The sequence below is a fragment of the Scleropages formosus genome, chromosome 1, assembly GCF_900964775.1.
Source record: "Scleropages formosus chromosome 1, fSclFor1.1, whole genome shotgun sequence".
Classification (NCBI taxonomy): Eukaryota; Metazoa; Chordata; class Actinopteri; order Osteoglossiformes; family Osteoglossidae; genus Scleropages; species Scleropages formosus.
Window position 1 is genome coordinate 50,825,423 of NC_041806.1, and position 26,170 is coordinate 50,851,592.

The 26,170-nt window shown below is 47.5% G+C and overlaps 1 protein-coding gene across 1 annotated transcript; it reads left to right on the forward strand.

The window, feature by feature from the left end:
• Positions 1 to 3,531: 3,531 nt before the first annotated feature.
• LOC108921087 (pleckstrin homology domain-containing family G member 1) lies at positions 3,532 to 24,592 on the forward strand. Its single transcript, XM_018730371.2, has 18 exons — positions 3,532 to 3,856; positions 9,928 to 10,352; positions 12,038 to 12,138; positions 12,851 to 12,920; positions 14,975 to 15,021; positions 15,495 to 15,645; positions 16,346 to 16,477; positions 16,762 to 16,944; positions 17,064 to 17,159; positions 17,648 to 17,734; positions 17,912 to 17,945; positions 18,042 to 18,131; positions 18,368 to 18,406; positions 18,530 to 18,552; positions 18,732 to 18,923; positions 19,041 to 19,160; positions 19,248 to 21,420; positions 21,583 to 24,592. Exons 1-18 carry the CDS (start codon positions 3,847 to 3,849, stop codon positions 22,587 to 22,589), a joined length of 4,980 nt encoding a protein of 1,659 aa, XP_018585887.2. The 5' UTR covers positions 3,532 to 3,846; the 3' UTR covers positions 22,590 to 24,592.
• The last annotated feature ends 1,578 nt before the right edge of the window (positions 24,593 to 26,170 follow it).

Genomic DNA, 26,170 nt, shown 5'->3' on the forward strand with positions numbered 1-26,170 from the left:
GGAGGTACCGCCTTTTTAAAGAGACGTGTCCTCATATCTGGGGTTCGGTCGTCCTGCCAAAGTGGTGCTTTGCTTGGCAAATCCTATCATGGGTGTTTCTTCACTTTTTTTATGACAAAGGTCCGGAAGCAGGTCTTTACTGAGATGGGCTGAAACGGCACGGCTTGGACACCACCCCCCCCCTCTGCAGGGAGGGCCAGATCCCATAGGCTCACGGGTGGTCGTCAGCCTTGACTCCCAGCAGCATCTGACAGTCTAGTGGTCCATCTGGTCTCTCCTGTCCCAATAAACAGACCTCATCTCATTTAGAAGTTATCAAAAACCTTATATATAAAAATTTAATGCTGGATGCTGCTGCCCCAGCTGACACCACCCCTCCCCCCCAGGTGTCAGAGCATCGTCACCTTGGTGACTTCAGATTCCTTCTGTTCTCAGGGGCTTTTCCATCCAGTCCCTTCTGCCATGGTTGGTGGGCGGGGCTTTGTTTTACTGTACCAGAGTATTGACTCATTGGCTCACGTGCGGATGCCATCACTTCCTGTTTCCTCCTTACTCTTACTAAGAAGTTATTTTGGGCCATTGTGTTTTGCTTATCACGTGAATTAATGAATGGATGGATGATGGTGATTCAGAGATTTATAACCCAGATCGCCCTGCTGGACGCGCCCCAAACCCTCTGCACTGGGACGTGATCCTCCGGCTGGGTGGGGACGCGCCTAACTAACTCGAACCTGTACGCCGTTTCGGAAAATATCTGAAGTTGAATCGGTTTCGATTCCTCGTGCGAAGCTCGTTCATGAAGTTCTGGGAACCCCCGACGACGGGCTGCCGGCCTTCATCTGGGCCCTTCCTGTTGGCCCGGTGTCACTGGGCTGAGGTCCAGAGTGGGGCCAGCAGGTCTGTAAACAATGGCTGTTCTTGCACAAAGGAGTCGGCGCAGATTACCGCGGTGAAGTCAGTGGGGAGTGGCTCTTCCTCTTTCCGAACTGCTGTTTGCTCACAGCGACCGAAAGACGACCGTTTCATTGAGGCGTTTAATCGATAACCAAGGTATTCATGGTGTCGGGCTGTACCGCGGTATGGATGGTTATGGCGTAACTGTACCGTGGTCGGTCAGGAGACTGCAGCGTTGTGGGCTGCCGGTGCGGAGCGGAGGGCCACGCTGGGTCTCCTGCCTGTGGTGCGTTTACCAGGGTGTTGAAGAAGCTCACAAATTCGCTCTCGGTCGAACCGTATTCCCTCGACCGCATTTCAAAAAGATGTATAAATATACGACCCAGTTGAACGTTCTAGAAAAGCTGCGGCGTGTCCTTGAGTTTCTCCCTGTGCCACTTTCTGCAGTTTGCATCTGCATGGGACCAAGTGGTGCAGTGAGAACTACGGTCACCTGGTTTCGGTCCTCGTTTGTGACCGTAATCGTGAACGACTGAATGAACGCAGGAAACGGGTGTTAATCCCGGGGGGGGGGAGAGCGCGCTTCTAGGTTGCAACAGCCGAGATGCTCATACAGCATGAGCACAACTCTGAAATATGAAGGAGTAAACGGACCCACTGAGACACAAGAGGGGATGAAACATGGTATTTTCAGGTGCACTCCCGCTCTCTCATCTGTCACCATCTTCAGCATTTGATGCCGATTGACTGCGGGAAGATCCGGGATCCTCCGGTGCCTGGGGGTCTCTGGAGTTAGTTGCAAGTTCGTCTTGGAAGTTGCAGGTTCGAATGCCATCTACCGCTCCGGTAACCTCAGTCGAGGCATTTGGGCCGAAATGCTCCTGGGAAAAGCACCTTCTTCGCTCCTGTTGAACCCACAGCAACGACGTCCATGCGTTCGGCCCGTCGTCGGGAACCCAGAAACGCGGTGTGGAGTGGGGTTTGCGCCCTGGCTCTGACCCCTCCTCCTCCTCCTCAGACTTTGCTCTTATTTTCGTTCCCCAGACAACGATTCCCAGAGTCCCTTTATTCCCTCCATTTTCTTCCTGTTGGTCTGTTGTCCAGCATTTTAATGCAGGTCCTCTGGGGACATCGTCTCGCAGCCCCGGTCTTCGTTGCCTCCCTGCCGATTGTTTACTGCAAACGTTTGGGGTTCGAATGGCTGAGCAGAGGAGCTACTGCCCCAAATCGGCTCCTGACCGCGGCTCCTTCGCTCATCCCAGATGTGGCTCAGCAGGATGAGCATCGGAGGAGCATAAGAGGACCAGGCATCTGCTGGAGGACAAGTCATCGTGATCCTCATCGCACCCTCTTCATCTCTCTGTAGGGATGAACAGTCTCCACAACTTACATTAAAATATACATTGCATTACTGTGTATAACTAGGACTCCTCACTATTTACCCAGGTAATTTTCACCAGTTTAATGTAAATATCCTGTCTGAAGCCACTTGTTCCAGGTGGGGTCATGGCAAAATAAGTTTACTTGGAGAAGCATCAACAAAGTAACTAACTTGCTGCTTCGGGGGGGGGGATAATGCCACTGTCCAGCAGATGGCGTAGCTATTGAAGCGCAACAGATTTGGGTTCAGATCTCACCTCCTGCTCTGGTACTCCCACCTCTCGCCCCGAAGACACACTGAGTCCAGCCCGTGTCCTGAGTGTGTGTGTGGAAACGCGCGCCGAAAAAGCCAGTTTACTTACACTCGGCTATTGTCCTTTTCCTTCCTTGCCGTGTGGGGGTTGGGCGGTCCGGTTGCTATAGCGACAGCAAATCTGCAGCCCCGGTCAGCTCGTTGACCCTCCCCCCACCCCCACGGTTTTTTGGGCTTGATGTGGACCGCTCGCCCCATCCCCCACCCCCCTGGGCCTCTTTTTGGGGGTCTGCAGGCAGTCTGGGTCTTCTCCTACCACCCATTGATTTATTTTATCTTGCATGATGCCCCCTTGGTGGTGATCCCTGGCAGAGCACTGAAGAACATGGCCTTTGGAGGGGTCCCTTTACTGCTGGGTCCTTCCGGACCGCAACTCTGTGGCACGGGTCAGCAGGTAGCCTGCTGGTTAGAACTGTCACCCCAAGCTCAAATGGCACAGGTCTGAATCCCGCCTCCGGCTGTAGATCCCTCGATTGAGGTACGTACGCTGAAGGGATACAGTAAAAATCACCTTCCTAAAAGAAGCTGGGTGCGTGAGGGAACCCCGCCGCTGTCATGTCCTTTCGTGGACAGTTGGCAGCGCTTCGTCCCTGGCCTTTCTTCTCCCGCTCATCCTTTATTTGCTCCCGAGCCTTGTTTGCGCTGCTGATGGCCCCCCGCAGAGCGATCTTGTTGAGCGCGAGCGTCCGCAGGGGCGGGAGGAGGCCTGCGGTCGGTATCGCGCGGCGCCGAAGGACCGGGGCCTCAATGCCTTGCTTTGTCTCGTGACCGACGGCCGTCCTGGTTGGCCACACAGAGCCTTCATTTGAAACTTCCCCGCTTCATGAAACTATTTGGGGTGTAGGGGTGTGGCTTGGGACAAGTGGGCGGGCTGGGGGAGGAGCTTCGGCTTTTCCGCCTGCCAGTGGGGACCGCGCTGGGCGGGACGCTTCAGAGCCGGCCGTGGAGTGGAGCGAGCGGTCGGATGGAGAGCGGAGAGCGAGGGGCTGAAAGAGAGACGAGGAGATTCACTGGTGCAGCTGCTGCGGGTGTGAGTGAGTGGGCGAGCGGGACAGAGAGAGAGACAAAGAGGGAGAGTGAGCGAGAGGGAGAGGACAGGGAGCAACGGACAGACGGAGGTACAGAGAAAGCCCGGGTCACTCCTGTGCAGGGAATGGACACACGGCAATGGACGTGAGCCGCTCTGTGGCCTCGCGCACTCTTCAGCTCGAGGAAATGCTGTGATCATGGGGTCGAGTCCCCGGGCTCCGTGAGGGGCCATGCCCACTGGTAAGCAGAGCTGCTTCTGAAGTGTCGCTGCTGAGCTTCAGGCAGTCGGATCTGAGCCGAGGGTCACACGTGTAGAGTTCTGAAGCTGATGGTATGAAGGGTAGGAGAAACGGGGCTGGACCTCATGCTGTAGGCGGAGAAAATGTGGATCTTCTAGCATGGTGGTTGTTGTGGCGGGGTGCCACTGGGGCTCGTGCATTCACCTCGACTCGGAGGGACGTCTTCTGCGTCTCCTCCTCCCCTTCGATCCCCAGGTCGGGGGATGGACGATAAAATGCCATCGAAAGCCCGGGACTCGAACTGCTGTCCCCCAGGGGTATGTCATTACGCCCCAGCGCTGCTAGGACATCGTCTTCCTCAGGAACATCTGCTCGGGATTGGCAGCTGGGGAGGGGAGGGGTTGTTCTTTAAAAACCCCTTCATGTTTCTGCAGCGTTGGATCCCAAACAGCCCGGGAATCAGGAGAGCAACTATTTAGGGAAGGGTTTGGGTTTCGCCCCTACACGCCCCTCTGCTATGGGAGGTGTAACGTAATCCCCGGAGCAATGGGCCGGCGTGCAGGGGCCCCGTGTCTTCGACTTACCACGGGCCCCTGGCGCCGGCCTCTCGTTGCCAAGGCACAAGCGACCGACATCCAGGAGGAGTCGAGTTTGAGTCCCTTGCGAGCGTCTCTTCCTCCTCGGAGTCGCAGTCCCGACCGCGCTGTGGATGACTCTTCCTCTGGAATTTCTCTCTTTTGTAAATCATAATTCTGTGTGTTCTCAAACCAGGGTGACGGGTGTCTGTCCACAACATCATCTGGAGATCTGTGATTTAATATCTACTGAATGTGTAATGAACACATTTACATGTAAGCATTGGGTCATCTAAGGTGGTGGTGATGATGACAATTTCCGGAAACTTAACTGTGGTTTTTAAATATTATGTGAAAGTAGGAATTGCTGGAATGCTCCAGGATTATTAATAATCATAACCGTGAAAACGGTATGTGATGCTTGGTGACGAAACGCGCTGTTTGGACGCCCTTGTGTATGAAGCTTGGGTTTGAAAGCCAGTGGGTTTTTTTTCTTCCTGATGGATGAAGTCCAACTTTGGCTGAGAGGAATAATTACACGACAGGAAGTGGAAAACGAAGGGCAGGGAGAGAGGAAGTGGGCAGAGCTGGAATAACGTCTGTCCACCAGATCGCACGGCGAGGGGGATGCCGAAAGGGGGCCCGCAGACTGGACATACGCTGGACACTGCTCTTTGTCCTGGTGGTATTGGGTTATTGGCGTGGATGGCGATGTCATTGGAAGGCCTGCTTTGTTGGTCTTGGTCTTGTTGCGGTTGTCCGCGGTTGTCCGCGGTGTCCATATTGGTGGTAATGTTGCTTCTCTGCCCCGAAAAGGTTCACTCTGGTGGTGGTTGTCAAATGTTACTTTTGTTGTTGGTGTCTCTGGTCCAGGCCTGATGCCCTACTTAATGATACGATGATAAAACACACTCTTAGTGTAAGAATGTGTTGAGGGGTCAGTGGTTCTTACCTTGGAGACACTGGTGTGTTTGTTTTTACGATAGATCTTCACTAGAACTGTAATGTATCAGTTCTGATATTTACATTTGACAGGCTCTTTTCTCCAAACCAACCTCCAGTGAACTCTATGTAGTGTTATGAGCCCACACACCTTATTCACCGCGGTGACTTACACTGCTAGATCCACTGATGTATGAATGAGTGACCCAGTGTAACACACACACACTCTGTCACTTGCTCACCCTATGGGGAGCCTGAACAGCATGTCTTGGGACTGTGGGAGGAAACCAGAGCACCTGGAGGAAACCCACACAGACACAGGGTGAACATGCAAACTCCACACAGACTGAGTGGGGATTGAACCCATGTCCTCTCACGCCACCCCAGCGCTGCGAGACAGCAGCGCTACTCGCTGTGTCACCATGCTGCTATGATATGCCCTGATATGCACCAAGCAAGCTCCTCCCATCACAGTAAGCATTGCAGGGTTACCTAAATTCATTAAAAACATTTTGTTGCTGCTGTACAACAGGATCCAGGATGATGGAGCTGTAGACTCACTTGAACCAGAAACCTTCAGGTTTCAAGTCCATCCTTGAAGTCCCTGCTCTGTACCTGCACAGGTGCAGTAAAAATACATGGCTTCAAAACAGCAGAACTGTATGGGATTTGGGAGGGGGGGGTGTCCTTTGAGGACATTATTGTACTGTACTTTCGCATCTTTTTTGGAAAAGCGTGCAATGGAGGGGTGGGTGAGCTTGCGGAGGCGCCAGACAAGTGGTGGGGACTGCGTTTTGGCACCGTACCCAGCGCAGCGGTTCTGCTATTTTCAGGCAAGTTTGCAGGCTCAGATCTCACAAGTTTCTCATGAGGGGGATCTTAAGAGGACACCATGCCAAGTGTGTCAACAACACACACACGCGCACGTTGACTGACTACACTTGTCCAGAGCAGGGTCATGGGGAACCGGAGCTTATGGGAGATGCACACCAAGGACAGGGCGCCAGTCTATCAAAAGGTACCCCAAGCAAGACTTGAACCCCAGACCAGCCGGAGAGCAGGGGCCGGTCAAATCCGCTGCGCCCCTCGTGTCAGTCCCGCTTAAAAAAAAAAAAAAAAAGACCATAACATTAAAGATGTTGTAGTGTCTTAACTTTGATATTAGTACCATTCACTTGTTCGGGGGTGGTGTGTGTGTGTGTGTGTGTGTGTGTGTGTGTGTGTGTGTGTGTGTGTGTGTGTGTGTGTGTTCAGACCATTGTGCTGGGTTGAATTGAATGATGTCATGGTTCAGTGTGAACGTCTGCTTGCAGCAGTAGTCACCCCCCCCCATCTCTCTCTGTGGTTGGGGGTGGGGTACAGAAACGGAGGGGCTTTGGAACTTGCCAATCAGGTTTGTAGGCTTTGTGTTTTGAAGGATTTGCTGAAAAAAGGCTGACTCATGGGGCAGCTGCAGCCTGTTGGCCATTATGGTGCACAGGGTTTGCCATCTGCCGTGCTGTGCTGTCCTCTTCAGACCTTCATGTCCTCCATCGCTGATCCTGCTGACTGGGATCCCATGTAGATGTGTTGATTTGCTTTGTGGGATTCCATATTTGCACACCTTTTGTGGGGTCCCACATTGACTACTTCAGTTGGATCCAATGTTGATGTATCAGCTTCCTTTGAGACTCTGCATTTCCAATCTCAACAGGATCCCATATTGATGTGTCATGTGGCTCTGTTGGATCCAAAGTAAATGTGTTAACTTGGCTAGTGGAATTCCACATCTCCACACCTTTGTGGAGTCTCACGTTGACTGGATCACCTTGGTTCCCTGTTGACTGCGTCATGGGATCCCATGTTGACTTGCTGAGCAGCTCGGTGTGATATGTTGACTCCCTCAACGGGATTCCATGTTTACTGGCCCAGTGAGATCCCGTATTTGTGAACTGGTTCAGGGGGGCCCGTGTTGACATATTGACTCTTGATTCTCTGCTTGGCCTTCTCGTGATGCTGACTCCACACACCAGGCTAGATCTCTTCCCTCTGCTATTCATGGATACCATGTCCATGTTCTCCTCTCAGGATGAACAGATGAGCACCGTTTCATTTACTTTGTCATTGTTTCAAGAGTCTTAATCCCACTAGATGCTGTGGTCTATTTCAGAGACTTTGTTTTTCCCGAAGGGTGGAGACACTTTTTGTGAAGCTGCTTTCTTTCCAAATCCATTGTGTGGTCACACTTCTCATTTGTTTGCCTCACATGTAAACTTGTTCATGTTGTTATGAAAGCATGAAGTATTGTTTTTCGTTTCTGAAATGTGGAGTCGTGGTCTCGCCAAACCCGCATGTCGGAGGACTTTTTGGTTGAGTCCCAGGGCTCCTTCTCGGCGATCTGATGCCATAGGCCTCCTGAGGTCTCTGCCGCTGAAGAACCTGACTGATTGAACTCTTGAAAGCCAGCCGCACAAAGCAACACAAAGTCAACACACGGTTGACAAGAAGAGGGTAAAACACAGGCCAGTATGTGTTTCCAGGGACATTAAAGGGATCAGGTTGAACATAATCTGGGTCAAAGGTGACCCCCCCCCCCCACCCCATTGTGGTGTCTGCCATTACTTCAGTGTTTTCTACATCAGACAGTCGTCTTTTGATATTGAAACCAGCACTGTGTGTGTGTGTGTGTGTGTGTGTGTGTGTGTGCGCACGTGCACGCATGCATTTAAATCCTTTACAGAACCTATTCAGACTAAGGAGACACCAGTGATCCTTCGAAGACCTGAACCTGGTCGCAATCCAAGGCCATGTTGCCCATCCGTGACTCCGCACATCTTTATTCAGCCCCTCTGTCTCCTGTGGTGGCGGGTTCAGAAGATCTGGCTCAGATGGTTCTTAGAAGAACAAGGCTGCCACGCTTCTCTGTTCCAAGTTCTTCTGTTTGAAGTGTTCTCATGGCTATGAGTCTGTTGTGTGTGACTGTTCCTGTGGTGAGGACCTCTTCCAGCTGAAGAATCAAATGTAGGCTTTCTGTCTGTGCTTGTGGAGGTATGGTGGTATATGAGAACTCAAACAATTAACCATGAGCAGATACAGCCTCATTATTACCTTCAACGTGAAGGCTTCCAGTCAACTCAAGCCAAGTCAGAGAGAGTGCTGGCACTCCGGTCTAGAAGTCCGTGATAGCCTGGATTTTCCTCTCGTGTACATGATGGATGTTAGTCTTCAGAGATCCAGGAAACCTCTTTCACTCGGAGTGTATGTTGGCCTCGGATTTCCAAAACTCTTACCTCTGCTGCTGCTGCTGCTGGGACTGCAGGCTGGAAGGAAGGGTTGGGTTGAGTGTTGGAGTCCATGTTGGGCTGGAATTTCATTCTCTGTATCGTGATCTTTTCTGTCACATGGAAAGCCTGGCACACATATGAAGACTCAAATGTCCATCACGGACTAGTCCAGTGTAACCAAACCAAGGAAACTGATTACACAGAAAGGAAAACTCACTGTCTAGGTAACACTGGATGAAAGCATCTGCTGAAAAAGCAGCAACCCACAACCCCAATGGGTACAGGTCTCCCAGACTTGCACAAGACTATTCTAACTTAGCTGAATTTGAGGTTTAATACCCCTGGAGCCACCACCTTTCATCCATCTTTTTTTTTTTTTTTTTCTTTTTTACTGCTGTTGAAAAGACACCCCTATCCCTTGAGCCCCTTGACTCAGTCTAAGCGGAAAATGTCCTCCTTTGTCCTCCTCCTTTCCAAGGCTGTGTCTATTGGGATTTGGACCTCCATCTTTGTGTGGATAGATTTGAGACCACAGGGGTGTAATAACGAGCTGAGAGACTCATGCGCAAGCGACCGTCTCGCTGTCGCAGCCGACGTTGCGTTGGCACCAGACGGTCAAGAATAGAGGCTCTCTGTGCTGGATGGTCTGGGCTTGGTGACCAGCCAGCTGGGGCTACAAAACAGCCATTCATTCGTGTCCCCCAGGAAGCAAATACCCTCACCATGGCGTAGTCAACGCGTCAATTGAACCCCTAATGCCCTGTCGGTAGCTCTCTGACGATGAGCCCCTCTGCGTTGGATGACTTGGTGTGAATCGTGGGGGGGCCCTAGGCCATGGTGGAGAACCGATTAAGGGGCTGATGTGGGGCCTGAAAGGGTGTCCATGCCTGCAGAGGTCCTTCCTCCCCTGAGTCAAAGAAGTCTGGTGTTTTAAACATTGTGCATATGCTTATTTAGCCAAAGGGACTTAAAATGATTTACCCATTTATACAGCTGGGTATTTTATGGTGGTATTTCAAGATAAGTACATTGAAGTGTTCAATTGTCGGAGGTGGGATCAAACCGGTGTCCTGCTACGCAGGTTACTTTACCATGATTCTCATGTGTCTGTAGTGTGTTTCACAGTGATGCAAAGTTCGTTGAACCTGTGGTGGTTTTGGCTGTGTAAAAATGCTTGATTACAGCGACAGTGGTGTAAAATATGGTGATGCTCCACGTTGGTGTTGTACTGATTCAGGTGTGAAGTGTAATAAGTTGAAGGTCATCTCTCCATCTTTGTCTGCCTTCCCCAGATACCTTTACCGTCCCCCTGGACGTCCACCGTCCCCAACCGGCGACCTCCGAGAGCCACAGCAGGTGCAGCATGGAGACCCCCGACGGCGAGCGACCCGTTAGCTATAGCTCCACTTCGTCCTCGAGCTCCTCGCGAGACAGCCGCTGCTCCTCTCTGGCTCCGTCCTGCACCGCTGTACCTGAACCCGACACCAACGCGGGGGAAATCAGGCTGGAGTTGGTGCCGGCTCAGCAGCTGGATGGCGCCGACGATCAGCCGAACGATGGCAGGCACGGCCACGCGCAGACGTCAGCTGCGGAGACCCCTGCTGCCGAAGCCACGGCAGAACCTGCGGGACCGAAGCCGCAGTACGTGGACAGAGTGGTGCAGGAGATCCTGGACACGGAGAGGACCTACGTGCAGGACCTGAAGAGCATAGTGCAGGTGAGCAGCAGGTCACAAAGAGCGCGTGCTCACGATTGCACCCGCGCTCCGTGACGAAGGTCCTCTTGACCATAACGAGATGTTCGGGGGACTTTCCAGCCTGATTTCAGTCCCACTCCATCTTCAGATGTTTCTTGACAAGCTAATGGTCTATAATTATGCTTGAGAAACATGCTTAACCAGCTGGGTTTCCGTTTTCCCCCCGTCAAGTGGGGGGTTGGGTGCAGGAAGCCTTGTCTTCGGGAAATGGGGGTGGGGGGTGAATCCAGCGAGATGGTGAGGGGGTCCAGGGAAACATGTCACTTCCTCTAGGCCTGATAAGATGGCCCTCGAGCTGGAGACAAATCGCAGCGGGTGGAAGTTGATGTCGGGTCCAGGATGTGCAGGATGTATCGGGGTTAGAAAAACAACCCGCGGTCGTGTCGAACGTAGCCCGAGCGTGTCGTCTTCTGCAGCCTGCACGGTGTGAGCGGTACCTCGCTGTCACCGAACACCTCGCCGCGGTACCGCATGAGTCACCAGACAGCAGGTCGCTTTTCATAATCGCGCACTCATGCCGAATGAGGAACATTTAAAATGCGATGTCGCGTTTGCGCTGAAGCGGAGGAGCCCTTCCTGTCTCAGACAAGCCCATTTATTCATCTGATCCAAGGGGATTTACAGTGATTTAACAATTTCTACAGCTGGGTCACTTTCCAGTTAAGGGTAAGTACCTCGATCTAGGCTACTAAAGCAGGAGGTGGGGTTTGAGCCCGAGTTCGAGTCCAAAGGCGGCTCAAACCACTACGCCCCCTGCTTCTCCCGTAGCCAATAAGGTTGTTTCAGAACTTTTGACATCAGAAAGTGCCTTGTGCTCGAAGCACATACGTACTTTGTGCAGGTTCGAATGCTGCATGTAACGTGGCAAAATGTGGCTGGTAGCGTAGCGCAGCGCTTACAGCTGCTGCCTTTGGACCCAAAGGTTCCAGGTTCAAATCCCTTCTCCAGCTATAGTACCCTTGAGCAAGGTACTTCCCCTAATGTCTCAGATGTACCACACAGCAAACGTACCGTAGCTCACGTATGTGAATATGGGCGTGTTGCAAGACCAGAGTACAAATATAGATGATGTTATAAACAGGAATAAGACAAGGGAGCATCAGGGAGGCGAAGACAGGTTAGCTGTCGGCGGCAGGGGTGCGAGTGGACTCCCGTGATCTTCCGAGCCCTTCTTTTGCACCTCCTCATGTTCTCTAGAGATCCTGTATTATAATTTGTTATCCCTCTCTGTTGGGGTTGTATTAGTGAGTGATGGAGAAGGACACGGACCAATGTCAGGGTTTGGATCGGAAGCGGAACAGCATGAGCTCGAGCCCCAAGTGCCCACTGAACACGTTGGGGCCGACGCACGGAACACACGTAAACACAGACGCACGCGTGTGCGCAGAGGGCGGCTCCGTGTAAACACACAAACAGGCGATGGGGTCTCTTGCTGGCTCAGCAGCACTCGATGGAAGGAGATCACGCACCGTCGTCTCCCTTAATTGCCAGCAGCTGCCAGTAAAAGACAGAGGCGGCGATGTTGGAAGTGAACGCCCTGTGATTACGGTCTGGTGCGTGTGACCGTCGGCCCTGGAGCTGCACGGTCCCGGGGCAACGGGACTGAGGCGACGGCACCTGACGGCAAAATCCCCCTCTCTGCACAGGACTACATGGGCTGCTCCTCTAGTCAGGCCCGGCTGGGACTGGGGGCGGAGGAGAAGAGCGCCCTCTTTGGGAACATCCAGGACATCTACAACTTCAACAGGTAAAAACACACCCTGGACCGGGGGGGGGCGATCCTCCGCAGCACCAGCAACGCAAACATGAGAAGGGAACCAGAGCTCTTTTCTTGGTCTCGCTAAAGACAAACATTCAAAGTCCATCCTCGCAGGACCGGACTAATAGGGGGAGGGGGTTGCGGGGTGCGATCCTGCAACTTGATCGCTCATTCCAATGTGTCAAGATCACCCCCCCCAATCATTCTGACATAATAGCAATACATAGATCTAAATTTTTAATAATTTCATGTGTATTTAGTTTCATGCTAAAAAAATAAGCTTAATATTTACTTTTTTTTTCCCCCCCTCCTCCACTATTGATCTTAAGGAGGGTAGAGGCTGGTGTTGGTGCATTCTGCATTTCCATAAAAATACTTAGATTTTTATGTGTTGATGGTTGTATGTTGAAAAATCACATTAAAATATTTAAACGTTTTTTAGCAACTCAAATTTCACCGATTTAACCAAACATTTTTGAACAATTCAAAATATATTCAAAAATAATATTTGTGATGCAATGAACTGTCTGGTCATCTCAATATCCGGTCACCTGCGGCCTTAACAGACCACTCATATTACCCCCCTCCCCCATTACTGAGCGTATCTAGAGACGATGCTCCGTGTAGCTCGGAGCACCTGAACAGTCACTATCATCGTACCGCGTTCAAACCTTGACGCCCTGCTCTCTCTGTGCTGCAGTGAGCTTCTGCGGGAGCTGGAGAAGTGCCACGCTGACCCAGTGTCCATTGCAGAGTGCTTCGTGGCCAAAGTAGGTGACCCTCGAACCCCAACAGCCTTCTTTGGAACACTCTGGTTGTTTCTCTTAGGCTGATTATTGAAACTTCTGTTATTATTAGTGATTAATGAAAGAACAGAAGAGCTCTGGGCCACATCAGTGTAAAGACGGAAGGAGAAACTGTAAATATGTACAGATACAGTACGTAACACAATACAAAGGTAAAAGGTTACCATGTTTCAAAGAGGTGGTCATGTAACACTGAGACGTCCCAAAAAGGCTGTCCAGATATTCCACAATGAATTATCGTGCAGATCAAATTTAATTTTTTATACCTGGAGACAATTATTTACAGATGGAGCCTCTGGAGTGGACGGTAAAAGTAAAATCACTGTTCCTCCTTGCCAAGGTGTGAAAGAAACTGAATTATTGTTGTGGTTTAACAGGAACATAGAAGGGACAAATCAAACTTCTCGTAAAATTTTTGTTTTTTAGTTGAATGAACATTGTTCCGATGAGCTTAGACCTTATTTCCAAAACACATGTATCAAAGTGCCCTGTGGTCTTATATTTAAAACACATATGGAATGTGTTTCATAAAAGAAGAGTGAATAACGGAAGAGGACAAAGCACACCCTGTTAATCCAAAAGATTGTAATTATAAGAATTTATTATTAAGCAAGGATTTTTCTTGTTTTATTACAATATTTTTTTTTTTTTTTAATTTTAATTTTAGTAGCAAACGTTTGAGTCCCGGGGGGCATGGTGGTGCAGCGTGTTTGGCCAGGTCTTGCTCTCCAGTGGGTCTAGGGTTCAAGTCCCGCTTCGGGTGCCTTGTGATGGACTGGTGTCCCGTCCTGGATGTGTCCCCTCCCCTTCCAGCCTTACGCCCTGTGTTGCTGGCTTAGGCTCCGGTTCGCCTCGACCCCATTTGGGACGAGCGGTTTCGGCTACTGTGTGCATGTGGGAGTTTGAGTCCGAAGTTTTGGTGCCTTCAGGCATTTGCAAGTTCCCCAGCGATGAAACCGGCTCTGGTTGCAGGATCTGGGAATGAGGTTTTATTTACACACGCAGCTTGGGCTCAACGTTCTCCTGAGGGCCATAAATCTCCAGAGGCTTCATCCAGTGAAGAGATAATTGAGTTTTATGCCCTTGGAAACCAAGTGTCTCTCATGGGACTGAGACGTGTTGAGTAAGCACCCCAGAGGGCCCTCGGGCACCGGCATGGGCCCGTGACGCACCATCCGCAGCCAAGACGATGGTGCTGCAAGACTGAGCAGAGACCAGACCAGAGGAAGGGCTCGGGTGTCAGAGTTGCGTGTTTATGGTAATTTTACCTGTCTGGTCCAAAGGACTCGTGCGCACAGGTTGTGCGTCTTCAAGTGTGTGACTTGCATTGCAAGATTCCAGTTTTTCACACTTTAAATAGTCATTGAGGACCAGACAAGTGACCAGTGTTTTTTTTTTTTTTTTTTAAATTATTCCCCCACCCCATGGAAAAAGTACTGCGCTTTTGTTTCTTGTCTACCACCTGTAAACGTATCTGGGGTGGTGGTAGTTTGGTGGGCACTATGCAACGCTGCCCCTCACAGGCCGTGTGTGGAGAGGCTTCTTCAATCCTCCTGCAGGGATTCTACCACATTTTCGATTAAAAGAATTCAAGCATTAAAGCTTAGTAATACATTTTTTTGGTGTCTTATGCAAAATATAAAATAGGGCAGTGGGTGGCGTAGAGGTTAGAACTGCCAACTTCTGTTTGAAGGACCTGGGTTCAAATCCCACCTTCTGCTTTAGGAGCTTTGATCGAGGTACTTACCCTGAATTAACAAAGTGAATAAGACCTTACTGTATAAATGGGTAAATGTCTATGTAGCTTAACATTTTCAGTTGTCTTGGTGAGAGAAAAATAAATTAATGTAAAATACAGATTGAGATTTGAGTTATGGACGCTGTGTGTCCACATAATTTCTCTCCTTTTCTGGCGATGTCTCACATTTAATTTGTCACACAGTGTTTCCTGTGACTCCAGGTTCTCACCAGATCACGTCATGACTAATGTAAACTCTTTTTTTAATTTTCCCTTCTAGAGTGAACAATTTCACATTTACACTCAGTACTGCACAAATTACCCAAGGTAAGAAATATACATGTTTTTGTAAGTGGCTGTATGCAACAGGTCTTATTTGTAGTAATTACACAGGCTTCTGCAACATTGGCATGCAATTTTCTTCCATTAAACCTTATTTCCAGTGTCCCTGTACTAGAAAAAATTTTCATTAATAAACATAAAAATATACCTAAAATATCAAGTAAACTTCTGGGGGTCTAGGAATGCAACCACTGGTACTTGTACCCCTAGACTTCGTTTTTCCCTCTTTCCCCATCCCCCACTGTCTCCGCAGTGGGATTTTGTTTTCCTCTCCTCAACTGTCCTGTAGCTTACCTTCTATATTTAACTACAACTGCTCGTATTCTGTATCTTTGCATTGTATCCTGAACTTTGCTATGGAACACCTCGGTGGGAAGAGTGCTCTATAAAAACACATGCAATTAAATTGGAAGAAAGGAGGAACGTGTTCAGGTGTTGTGTCGACGTGTCGTGTGAAGGTCTGTAGCGGTGCTGACGGAGTTCATGAGGAACAAGGCGCTGGCAAAGTTCTTCAGAGAGCGCCAGGAGTTCCTGAACCACTCTCTCCCGCTGAGCTCCTACCTGCTGAAACCTGTGCAGCGCATCCTGAAATACCACCTGCTTCTGCATGTCAGTACCGCTGTCCTGAGTCTATAGAACACAAGAACTGAGCCCTTCTGTAATGGGCCCCCTTAAAATAAAAACCTCTGCAACAGCTTATGAAAATACCCTTTTTTCAGAAAATGGACTTATTATTCAGTACATTTTTGCGCGTCATGCAGTCATTTTTACTTTCAATACAGGTATTTTATTCTATACAACTGTATCCCTGCTCCATCATATTTTGGGACACACTTGGTGTCCCAAATCCAGTTGTTTTTGGGTCACTCGGTGGTCTCAACCTGGCTACATTCTAGCAAAATCTAGTGTATTCACTTTTCAATTGGCCTAGAAACTAAAGAACACTAAGGTAAATAAAGCCTTGAAATCAGTCAAATGAAGATCAGTGTGGAACAGTCTCCAGACCTCTGTGACTCTGCATTAGGAAAATTTCTTTTCTTGACACCTTTTTTCCCCCCCTACAAGACATAATAGTACTTGCATGCCTTTGCTACGGGAATTTGCCTAATGGGCTGATTTAGTGGGACAAATGAACCCCTTTATATGAGGAACTGGTATATTAGCAAACAGTTTTATTCGTCTCGAGTGTGTGTATGATGAGGGAGGTTAGCGGGGATCTGCTCCTCGGCTGCACGTCACCTACGACCTCAGTAGATCTGTTGCCAAAAGATGTTTCGGCTGATTCCAGAACTCTGCCCTGCCGTTGTAGGAGATCGCCAATCACCTCAACAAGCAGACTGACGGCTACGAAGTGGTGCTGGAGGCCATCGACACGATGCAGCGCGTGGCGTGCCACATTAATGATATGAAGAGGAAGCACGAGCATGCTGTCCGCCTGCAGGTAGTTGCTGACCCTCCTCCTACCGCTGGTGGAAAGTCTCTTTCATTGATGCTTGGTGTGATTGGTTGCGTCACAATTGTAAGCCTTTGCCTGTAACTACAATCGCACTGAGTTACTACATTTTTATCCACCTAATAGTGAGTTACTACATCTTTGCTGCCAGAGTGAAAAATGTATACCTAATAATGTGGCCACTTGGTACATGAGTTGGAATTTGTTTTGACTAATTGACGCGTTTCTTGTCCAATGCATCCGGAACTGAGTGTACTGGTGCTTATTCTCAGGAGATACAGAGCCTGCTGATGAACTGGAAGGGCCCAGACCTGATCAGCTACGGGGAACTGGTTCTAGAGGGAACTTTCCGGATCCAGAGGGCCAAGAATGAGCGCACCCTGTTCCTTCTGGAACGGTTACTGCTGATCACAAAGAAAAGGGAGGAATCCTACACATACAAGGCCCACATCCTGGTTGGTGCTGCTGCTCTCTTTCTCACTAATTCAAGAAATATTAATATGTGATTAAAATAAGTGTAATAGCTTGCTGAAGTTGAATATTAACTAGGTGGATGATATATCTACCTTGTCAGTGCTGCAACCTGATGCTAGTGGAGGTTATCCCCAAGGAGCCCTTGAGCTTCAGTGTCTTCCATTACAAGAACCCGAAACTTCAGCACACCGTTCAGGTAAAGCTGTCCTGCAGTTTCTGGAAAATCTGTACCTATGATCCCCCCCAAATGTGGAAAGGAAGCAGCATCTTCCGGAAAGTTCCTCTGATCAGCTTAATCTGTGCTCTAAGCTCACTTTGTCTGCTACACATGCAAATAGGGTTGCTGTCCTGTTTATGGGATGTGTAAACTATGAAGTCATATAAGGTGGTTGCAGCAGATAAGGATATGTACTTCTAATAGGAACGTTGGTGGTTCAAGACCCACTTCTACTACTGCTCCTATACCCATTAGCAATGCATTTACTCTGAATTCTCCAGTCAAACATGCAGCTGTATAAATGGGGGAGAAATACTGTATGCACCTTTCGATAATATCACATAACGTTCATATTACATGTAAATGTATGCTGGCGGATAAAGGGTTAACAAGAACAGAGACGTATGCTGTCGTTTTTGATTTGTAGTAGGGAAATTTTTTTTTTTTCTTTTTTCCTCTTCTCCCAGGCCAAATCCCAGCAGGACAAACGAATGTGGATTCTTCAGTTAAAAAGACTGATACTTGAAAACCACCCCGCAAAAATACCAGCCAAGGTCAGTCCCAGAACGTCTGCCTACGATGTGCAGATGTTATATCGCTTAGAGCAAGAAATATGCCTGCCAAATACTTTTAAAGCATATTGTTGATGTATCATATTTTTTGAAAGGAAAAGTGAAATGCTTTTAATCATTTTAATACATTTTTATTTATTTATTTTTTTTTTCCTCCAGGCTAAGCAAGCCATATTGGACATGGATGCTGCACGTAAGTTTTTATTTATTTATTTTTTTATTTTTTTTGTTTCATTAACCATTTAAGGATAACGGTTCAAAAATAATACAATGGGTATTGACTCTGCAGGTTCCCCAGGTTTACTGTACAGCCCACAGGGTGACCGAAAATCCCAAATCAGGGACGGACCCACCACGCGGAGGGTGAGGAGGAAGTCAGGTAAGAAAAGCCATAGACCCGCAGAGCTGAGACAGGCACCCGTGCTCTGTGTGGCTGATTCATGGTAAAGTTGGAGAAGATGCACAACTTCTCAGACGCACATGAGCTCCATCTGTCTCTGTGACTTGGATGGAAGAAATGCTACATCAGGCAACAGAATTGGCTCTACTGTGGAATAATGAGACTAGGTTTGTCCTTGACCTGCAGTTAATCCATGGCTTTCGGTGTCTTTTCAGAACCATTGTCAAAACTGCTGAAGAATTCAAAGCAAAGTGGTGCGTTTCAGACATGTTTAAACCTGTTACGTTTTGACCATAAGAATCTCTGAAAAGAGCTCAGGTCTAATACCTTTTTTCTTCTTGCTTTCTTTTTTGTCTTTCTTCCCAAACCAATAACAGCTTCTAATCCAGATGCACAAAAGGTAGGCCTAATATATATATATATATATATATATATATATATATATATATATATATATATATATATATATATATATATATTTTTTAAATAAAATATTAGATAGATAGTCTGAATGGCTGTGTGTGTTTTTGTTTGACTGACCCAATGGTGCGATCGGTCCATGTCCTGTGTCCTCTTCAGAGAGTCAACCTTGGAGTAGCCCTTCTGTCTCCCATGGGCCACTTACACCCCAGAGAGGGGCTGCTGGCCTCCATTGGGCGGACCAGGAGTCTGGTAAGCCAGTCGCAGGAATCGTTGGATCCTACGGAGCCTAGTGACAGCGAAGATGGTGCTCACCTCCATGAGACATGTTATGACATAGAGCCCGGCATGGTGAGCTGCTGTCCTTCAGCATTTAGCATGAAATCTGCCATTTTCTCAAATTAATATTCATTTTTGTGTGTTTAAAGAATTTATCCTTTAGCATAATTTAAAAAAAAATTGTTGCAGATTAAAGGAAAGAAGTTGAAGGTTCAGGGCAAAGGAACTGGGAAGAGGCTCAACCCGCAAGCTTCAGTGGACAGCATTGACAGCTGGTGCAACCGTAGTGTTGGAATGCAAGACTTACAGGTAGCTTACTGATCACCACAGCAGATCCTTCTTGTGCCTTATGTCAAACAACAATGCCACAGCATTTCTCTGTGCTCTTGCTCCCAGGCAGTCAAAGAGTCTCTGCAGATGGATGCCAACATGTCTTGCCAAACGGAGGGTCATACACCCACCCCCCAGAACCAAAGTCTTGTTGCCATGGTCACTGGAGAAGACTTGGTTAGGAACATCTGGACAGACCATCAGATCAGACATGCTATGTTCCCAACTCGGCAGAAGACTATACAGGTGGATGATGAGGAGGACATCTATCAGATGTTTGTCTTATCTGAACCATCTGACCTAGACATGGAGGCTTCACAGGTGACCGAAGGCAGCCGTGTGTCTGGCAGACCTTGCAGCTGGCATATGGAGCAAACGCAGCAGGAATACTCCAAAGAACCAGGCAGCGGTGGGAAGGTCCTGCGACGGGCCAGCAGTGTTGGTGAGAAGAACTCAAGTAGCAAGGAATCAGATCCAGAGGACAAGCAAAGCACTTCCAGGAACAGCCTGCAGATAGATAGTTCGAGCAGTGTTTCAGGCTCCTCTGAGCACCTGACCATTGATGACATTGAGAATGTCTATGACAATATCAGCTATGAGGACCTGAAATCCATGGGGCTGATTCACAGAGAACCAGAAAACCCTCATAAATCTCTAGAGGCAATGGAATCAAAACCAGGTCAAAAATCTAAAGAACAGATTTCAATATCTAGAGGGATAACTGAACTTCCACATTCGTCAGATGACAAAACATCCTCCTTCCAGGATGCTCTTCCTGTTGGGACAACTGAACCGGAAGTGGAAGAAAACATCTATGACACCATAGGTTTTCTGGAGCAGCCGGTAGATCCAAGGTTCTGCTATCCAGCTGATACAAGCAAACAAAGTTTGATTCTTCAGTCTGACTCTGTAGGTCATGATAGTCTGGGAAGATTTATTTCAGAAGATCACCTACAGAGTGGTGAGGAAAATCACTGGGTCTCTTCAGAGATGGACTCCTCTTCCACTTCAAACTCACATTCCCTCTTGCGCACGGTCACTGCTGTTAAAATGTCAGAACAGGTGGATGAGATCTGGAATGACTTGGAAAATTACATCAAGAAAAATGAGAAAAAGCAGGAGAGGCTCACAGCTGCATTTCCCGTGAACGGGCAGGATAGTCCAAGAAAAACTCTGGGACACGATCCTGCACGGAGAACGCTGGGGCAGGATAGTCCGCGGAAAGCTCAGAAGCATGGCAGCCCGCGGAGAGCACCAGCGCAAGATAGCCTTCAGAAAACTGTGGGGCACAGCAGTCCACAGAAAGCCTTGGGGCAAGACAGCCCACAGAGAGCTCTGGCGCAGGATAGCCAGCAAAAATCTGAGAGGCACAGCAGTCCCCAAAAAACCTTGGGGCAGGACAGCCCACGGAAAGCTCTGGCACAGGATAGCCAGCAGAGATCTGTGGGGCACAGCAGTCCACAGAAAACCTTGGGGCAGGACAGCCCACGGAAAGCTCCGGCACAAGATAGCCAGCAGAGATCTGTGGGGCACAGCAGTCCACAGAAAACCTTGGGGCAAGACAGCCCACGGAAAGCTCTGGCACAGGATAGCCAGCAGAAATCTGTGGGGCACAGCAGTCCACAGAAAACCTTGGGGCAGGACAGCCCACAGGGAGTTCCAGGGCAGGATATTTTGCAGAAAACCTCTGGGCATGGTAGCCCCCAGATAGCCTCAAAACAGGATAGTCCAGAACAATGTACTTCAGGGCAGATTGGCCCAGGATTCCTTAATGAGGGGTCTGCAAAAGTAAAGGAGCGCCCATTGTCACCTCCTGTTGTTACAGAGAAGTTGGGGAGCACCAAGTCTATAAAAAACAAACTTGCCAGATTCAGCAGCGGCAGTTTCAGGGTGGAGGAACTCGATACTTTAAAAGGGGTAAGAGACCCCCATGAAAAGAGGGCCCTGCTTGGTCTCAGTGGAAGCTTGTTCCCAAGGGACTTTGTTAGCTTTGACAACACATTAGACTCCTCAGACAGCATCTTCTCTGACAGCATGGACTTCCCCCTGGAAATAGGAGACAGGACAAAAAACAGGGTCTTCCTCATGGCAAGGCAGTACAGCCAGAAAATTAAGAAGGCTAACCAGCTTCTGAAAACAAAGAACCCAGAACAGGAGCAAGCTGTTGGCCGGCTGAAGTCCAAGCAGAAGGATCTAGCAGATATACTGGAGGAAAAGAAGCAAGGAGGTGCAGCTATTGGTAAGGTCTTGAGTCTAATATACATTTCCATAGTAGTGGATAGTCAGTGTTGGAATACCAGAATATTAGTGCCATAATAGATGACTAGTATTTTAGTAGATCAGCCTAAAGCAGTTGTGAACAGGTATCTTTACATTTTTAAATTTTCTCCCATTCTCTTAGGCGCAAGGATTGCGGAGTACTCGCAGCTCTACGAGCAGGTTGTGTTCAAAGAGATGCCATCAAGCAGCCAGAAGAACCCACAAAGCACCCACCAAGAACCGTCAGAGAGCCCGCAGTCTCAGCATCTCCTGCCCTTGACTCCGGAGGGCTCCCAAATGCCAAGCGGACTGAATCTGGATGAGGACTGGCTGAACTCCACCTATAGCAATGGCGAGCTGATTGACTTTATCACTTGCTTCAAAGAGTCTGAGCTCAAAGAAGATAGTCTGACGATTCCTCCCCAGACAAAATTGACTCCAGCAAGCCCTACCGAAAAGTGCCCCGCTGCTTCTCAGTTCCCAGCCCAGAGGTGGAGTGCATGCATGGCTCAGACCGACAGAGAGAACTTAAACCAAGAACAAGTCTTCAACTCACTGGGGAGACATGCACCTCCTTACAGTGGTAAGAATGCAGATCAGCATGGAAAGGAAAACGGCTCAATTCCTTCTACTAGGAGCTCGATGGGAGAGATGACTCGGGGATCTGCTTTTGTAAGGCTTGGTCTCTCAGGGAGACAGTACAGCCTTCCAGACCAGTTTATGTCTGATCACAGAGACGTAACTTTGCAGGACTCCCGGCAAGTATTGGCGGTAGGCAGAAGTCCCCCCATGAATGCATTTATTGCCACCCAGAACTATCACGCTAACTTTAAAGATAACAGTGATGATGATGATGACTATGTGGAAATTAGATCTGAGGATGAAGAGCTGGACTCTTCCAGGCAGCACAAGGACTCACAGGCTATGTCTGCTCCACGTGTTGATCGATTTAGCCATGGAGACCTGAGACAATCGCTCAGCCTCCCTTGCACCCCCATCAAGAGCAGCCCTGGGGCCTCTGCCACAGCTTTTGTTGACCAAGACAAACCAACACAGTACCTGTGGAACGAGCCCCAAGTGTCCCAACAGAACCTCGTCCAATCCTTGAGGGAGAAGTTCCACTGCTTGAGTTCCAGCAGCTTTGCGTGAGATGTCCATGGTGGGTCACAGGGCCCAGTAAGTACTGCTGCCCGGACGGAGAGAACTGCTCACTTTCATAACTCCAACTTCATCCACATTCGTTTAAGGATGGTTTACGCATGAGCAGTTAAGAAATCCTGTATATTAAGGGTCTTCAAGTCTTGGGTTTACCAACTTCATATTTAAATTGCTCAGGAAAGCAATACGTTCACGTTTTATTTTAGGTTAAAGGGAATTTACTGAAATACAGTGAGTCGATGTTGTGGGCTCTGCAGTTGTAGGAATGCCTATGTAGCCATAGGAATTACCGAGTAACAATCTTCTATATTATCTATTTGGGTTTCTGTGGAGTTACTGGTTCACATTCAAACTCAACCACCACCCCCCTATTCTATTTGAGACTCAATACTTTTTTTTTTTTTTTTTTTTTTTTTGGTGTGTAGTTTTACTGATTTAAAATTTGTAAAGTATCGGTGTTGATAAAAACAAAGTATCATTTTATGTAGCTGGAACTTAGTTTTGTGCTGCGTTTTAGTTGTATATGATACTGCTCTCAGGCTGTCTTCAATTTTCCATTTAATTCTGTCAATCCAATTCCATCCAGGTTCAGAGCTTTGACCCTTATGAGCACAGTGCGTTGTAACAGCACTCTAGTTTGGTTCTGAGAATGTATTAAGACATTCACACTCCCATGCCTTCGTCTCGTACCTAGAAATGTACTTCTAAGACTCAGGAGCTTTGCATACGAGCAGCTCGTGGCTGGTAGGTGATTCCGTATGCTTGCTTTGTGTGCCTCATGTTCACGTGTAGATGAACAGATTATCTAGTATTTTCTATCAGGTTAATAAGCATTTGCAGAAATGCCAGAATGTTTCTAGGTTTTAAGGCTTTTGTTGCTGAAATATCGACGTAATGAAATAGATAATGCTTCAATAAATGTAGCCTTTAAGAAATGTATATAATCAGCTCACCACGGAACAGAAGTATACATTTATTGTGAAACTTGCTTGAAATGTTGATACATATTTCAGCTTTCTGTACTTACTGGTGATTTCAGTGCCATATACTGTAGCAAGTCATCAACATCTAAACTGAAATACTCTTTATGTGGGACCATGGAAGAAAAGATGTTAAGTTGTTAAAGTTGCTAAAAGAGTACTGTATTGTATTTATTATATTTTCACTACACTGAGTTTCTCCTTGCATTGACACTGTTGGTTAGCACACAACCCACTCTTCTCCTCTCTCCTTTATTTCGGGCCAAACCCACTGCCGATGTTCATGTTAACCACGTGTAACTCTGCTTTCAGGGTTTTCGTAAATAAATCTGACATTTAACACACTATGTTAATTTGCACTGTTCTTATTGTTGGGTGCTTTGAAACTACTTTAATTACATGTCAAATCGATCATATGTACTAGATTTCTACAATGTTTGTTTCACCGCAGTTTGGTTTTGGATTAATTTTTTCCCAAATTAAAGAAGTACCATGCTTAACCAATCAGTTCAAAAGCAGAAACAGTCCATTTGTAAATTAATGAATATTTATTAAAGGTTGCCAGTTTCTGTCATTCTGGGTCCCCCCCCCCTTCAATGACACATTTTTAAGTGTACTGTGAATGTTGAAAAAGTTAAAGCACTGTTGAACTGTGTTCTTAATAATACAATGAAATGATTGAATGCACAACACAATATCTAGGCCTGGTAATGTAAATACACCGAACCATAATCAAACTGTTGAAGTATGTATTCATTGCGTTGTATATATAATTTTTCTTCACTTGTCAGGATTGTCAACGTTTTGTCCCTCAACTGAATTTTTTTGCACTTTTTTTTTTTTTTTACATTTTTGTAAACATTCTGTAAAGATGTAAGTACATTTTAGCAAAGCTAATTTTATGCTATAGGGTATGCTTCATTATCCTTACGTTTGTACTGGTCTAATTGTCTTTATGTAGGAAAATGTATTTGAGGAAATAAATGAACATTTTAAAAAGAGCTGCTATGTTGCACTTCTTTTCTAGTTTCCTGAACTGAATTAGTAGAGGTTTTGTACAAATTTTACAAATACCCCCCCACCCCCCAAAATATACAGGGACAGTCAAAGGGGTTATTTAAAGCTAGACCTCACAATGAGATGGAATTGACATGTGGCCGACAACTGGACCTCTGAAATCACTGGACTCCCATAACGTTATGTTCTTGGAACATTACTTTCTAATTTACATAAGACTAATTCTAGAACGGGGGAATGGTGGTGCAGTGGGTTTGAGTCCCTTGTGACGGACTGGTGTTCCATCCTGGGTGTGTCCCCTCCCCTCCGTCCCTGTGCTCTGTGTTGCCGGGTTGGGACCAGAACTTTATGTGTATGTAATTCCAGAACAAAAGACAGACAAAATTCTGCAAAACTGAACTATGAAATAAGTGTAAATGCCTGGAATTCCTACCAAATAGGTCATACTGAGGGTGTGTTATGAAAGGGGTTGAGTCAAGAGTAATTCCATGATGTTTGTGATGACAGTTCTGGATAAAAACTCAAGAGATACTGCATGGGGCTTCAGACTATATGCCCAACAAAGTAGAAATAACAGTGGAATAAAATGTCACCCTAGACCTGTATAGATAAAATAAAAAGTAGCACAGACAACCTGGTACTAGCAACGGGAGGTCAGTAGCAGCCCGGCACTGAGAAGACTCATCACAGAGCCTAGTAATCATCGGCAACAATGACATCAAATGACCCACTGGAACCTCACACCTGGGTCACTCTGTTGCTCAATGTGCTCCTGTTTTTTGTCCAACTTCCATGGAGGAGTCTAGCCCAACTCCCAGTACTGAGAGCCTTTCTCATTAGTTTATTCAGGCTGCTGGACTTCCATGTCTCAGTGCCCTTTGCCCAACATGCAATTGCACTGAAGAAAGGACCAGCTACAGCAGACTGGTAGAACATCTACAGCAGTGACCTGTGTGCTCCAAAGGACCTGAACCTCCACACAAAGTAAGGGCAACTCTGACCCCTCCCATCATGAGGGGGGGGGGAAAAAAAATTCAAGTGAGAACTGAAATCCAACCCACAATATGCTAATTTACAATAAGGTAGCATGGTAAGAACTCCAGTAGAAATTACTCACCTGTATAAATGGGGAAGTCATTGCAACCATCTTGAAATTTTAATTTGCTTTGGAGAAAAGTGACAGCTCAATAAATGAGGTGTTTCTGAAAATGGGAGTGTAGCTGTTTCAGTGCCTTTAGCACTTAAGGTTACAGGTTTGAATGCCACTTCCAGCTGCAGTACCCTTGAGCAAGGTACTTACCATAATTTCATAAATTGCTCCAGTAAAATTACCCAGCTGTACAAATGGGTAATTAGTTCTAAGTTAATTTGGAGAAAAGTGTCAAATAAAGAAATTAATATAAACTCATTGCCAGGTGCGTGAATTGTGCACAGTGGCTCTCTTCTGTCCCCCTAGTGAAACACAGGTGAAACTGTGAGAGCAACACAAAAAAAAAAAAAAAACAAACAAGTGTGGAGAGAAAAAAGGGAGGAAGCAAATCAGGAGAAGAAAACTTGTGGGTCCAAGTCCTTTGG

Bases quoted from the DNA above. Each gene is read 5' to 3' on its own strand.
- LOC108921087 (XM_018730371.2), top strand. The intron at 12,921-14,974 runs GTAGGTGACCCT...TTTCCCTTCTAG, and splicing joins CAGAGTGCTTCGTGGCCAAA to AGTGAACAATTTCACATTTA. The intron at 17,946-18,041 runs GTAAGTTTTTAT...TTGACTCTGCAG, and splicing joins ATTGGACATGGATGCTGCAC to GTTCCCCAGGTTTACTGTAC.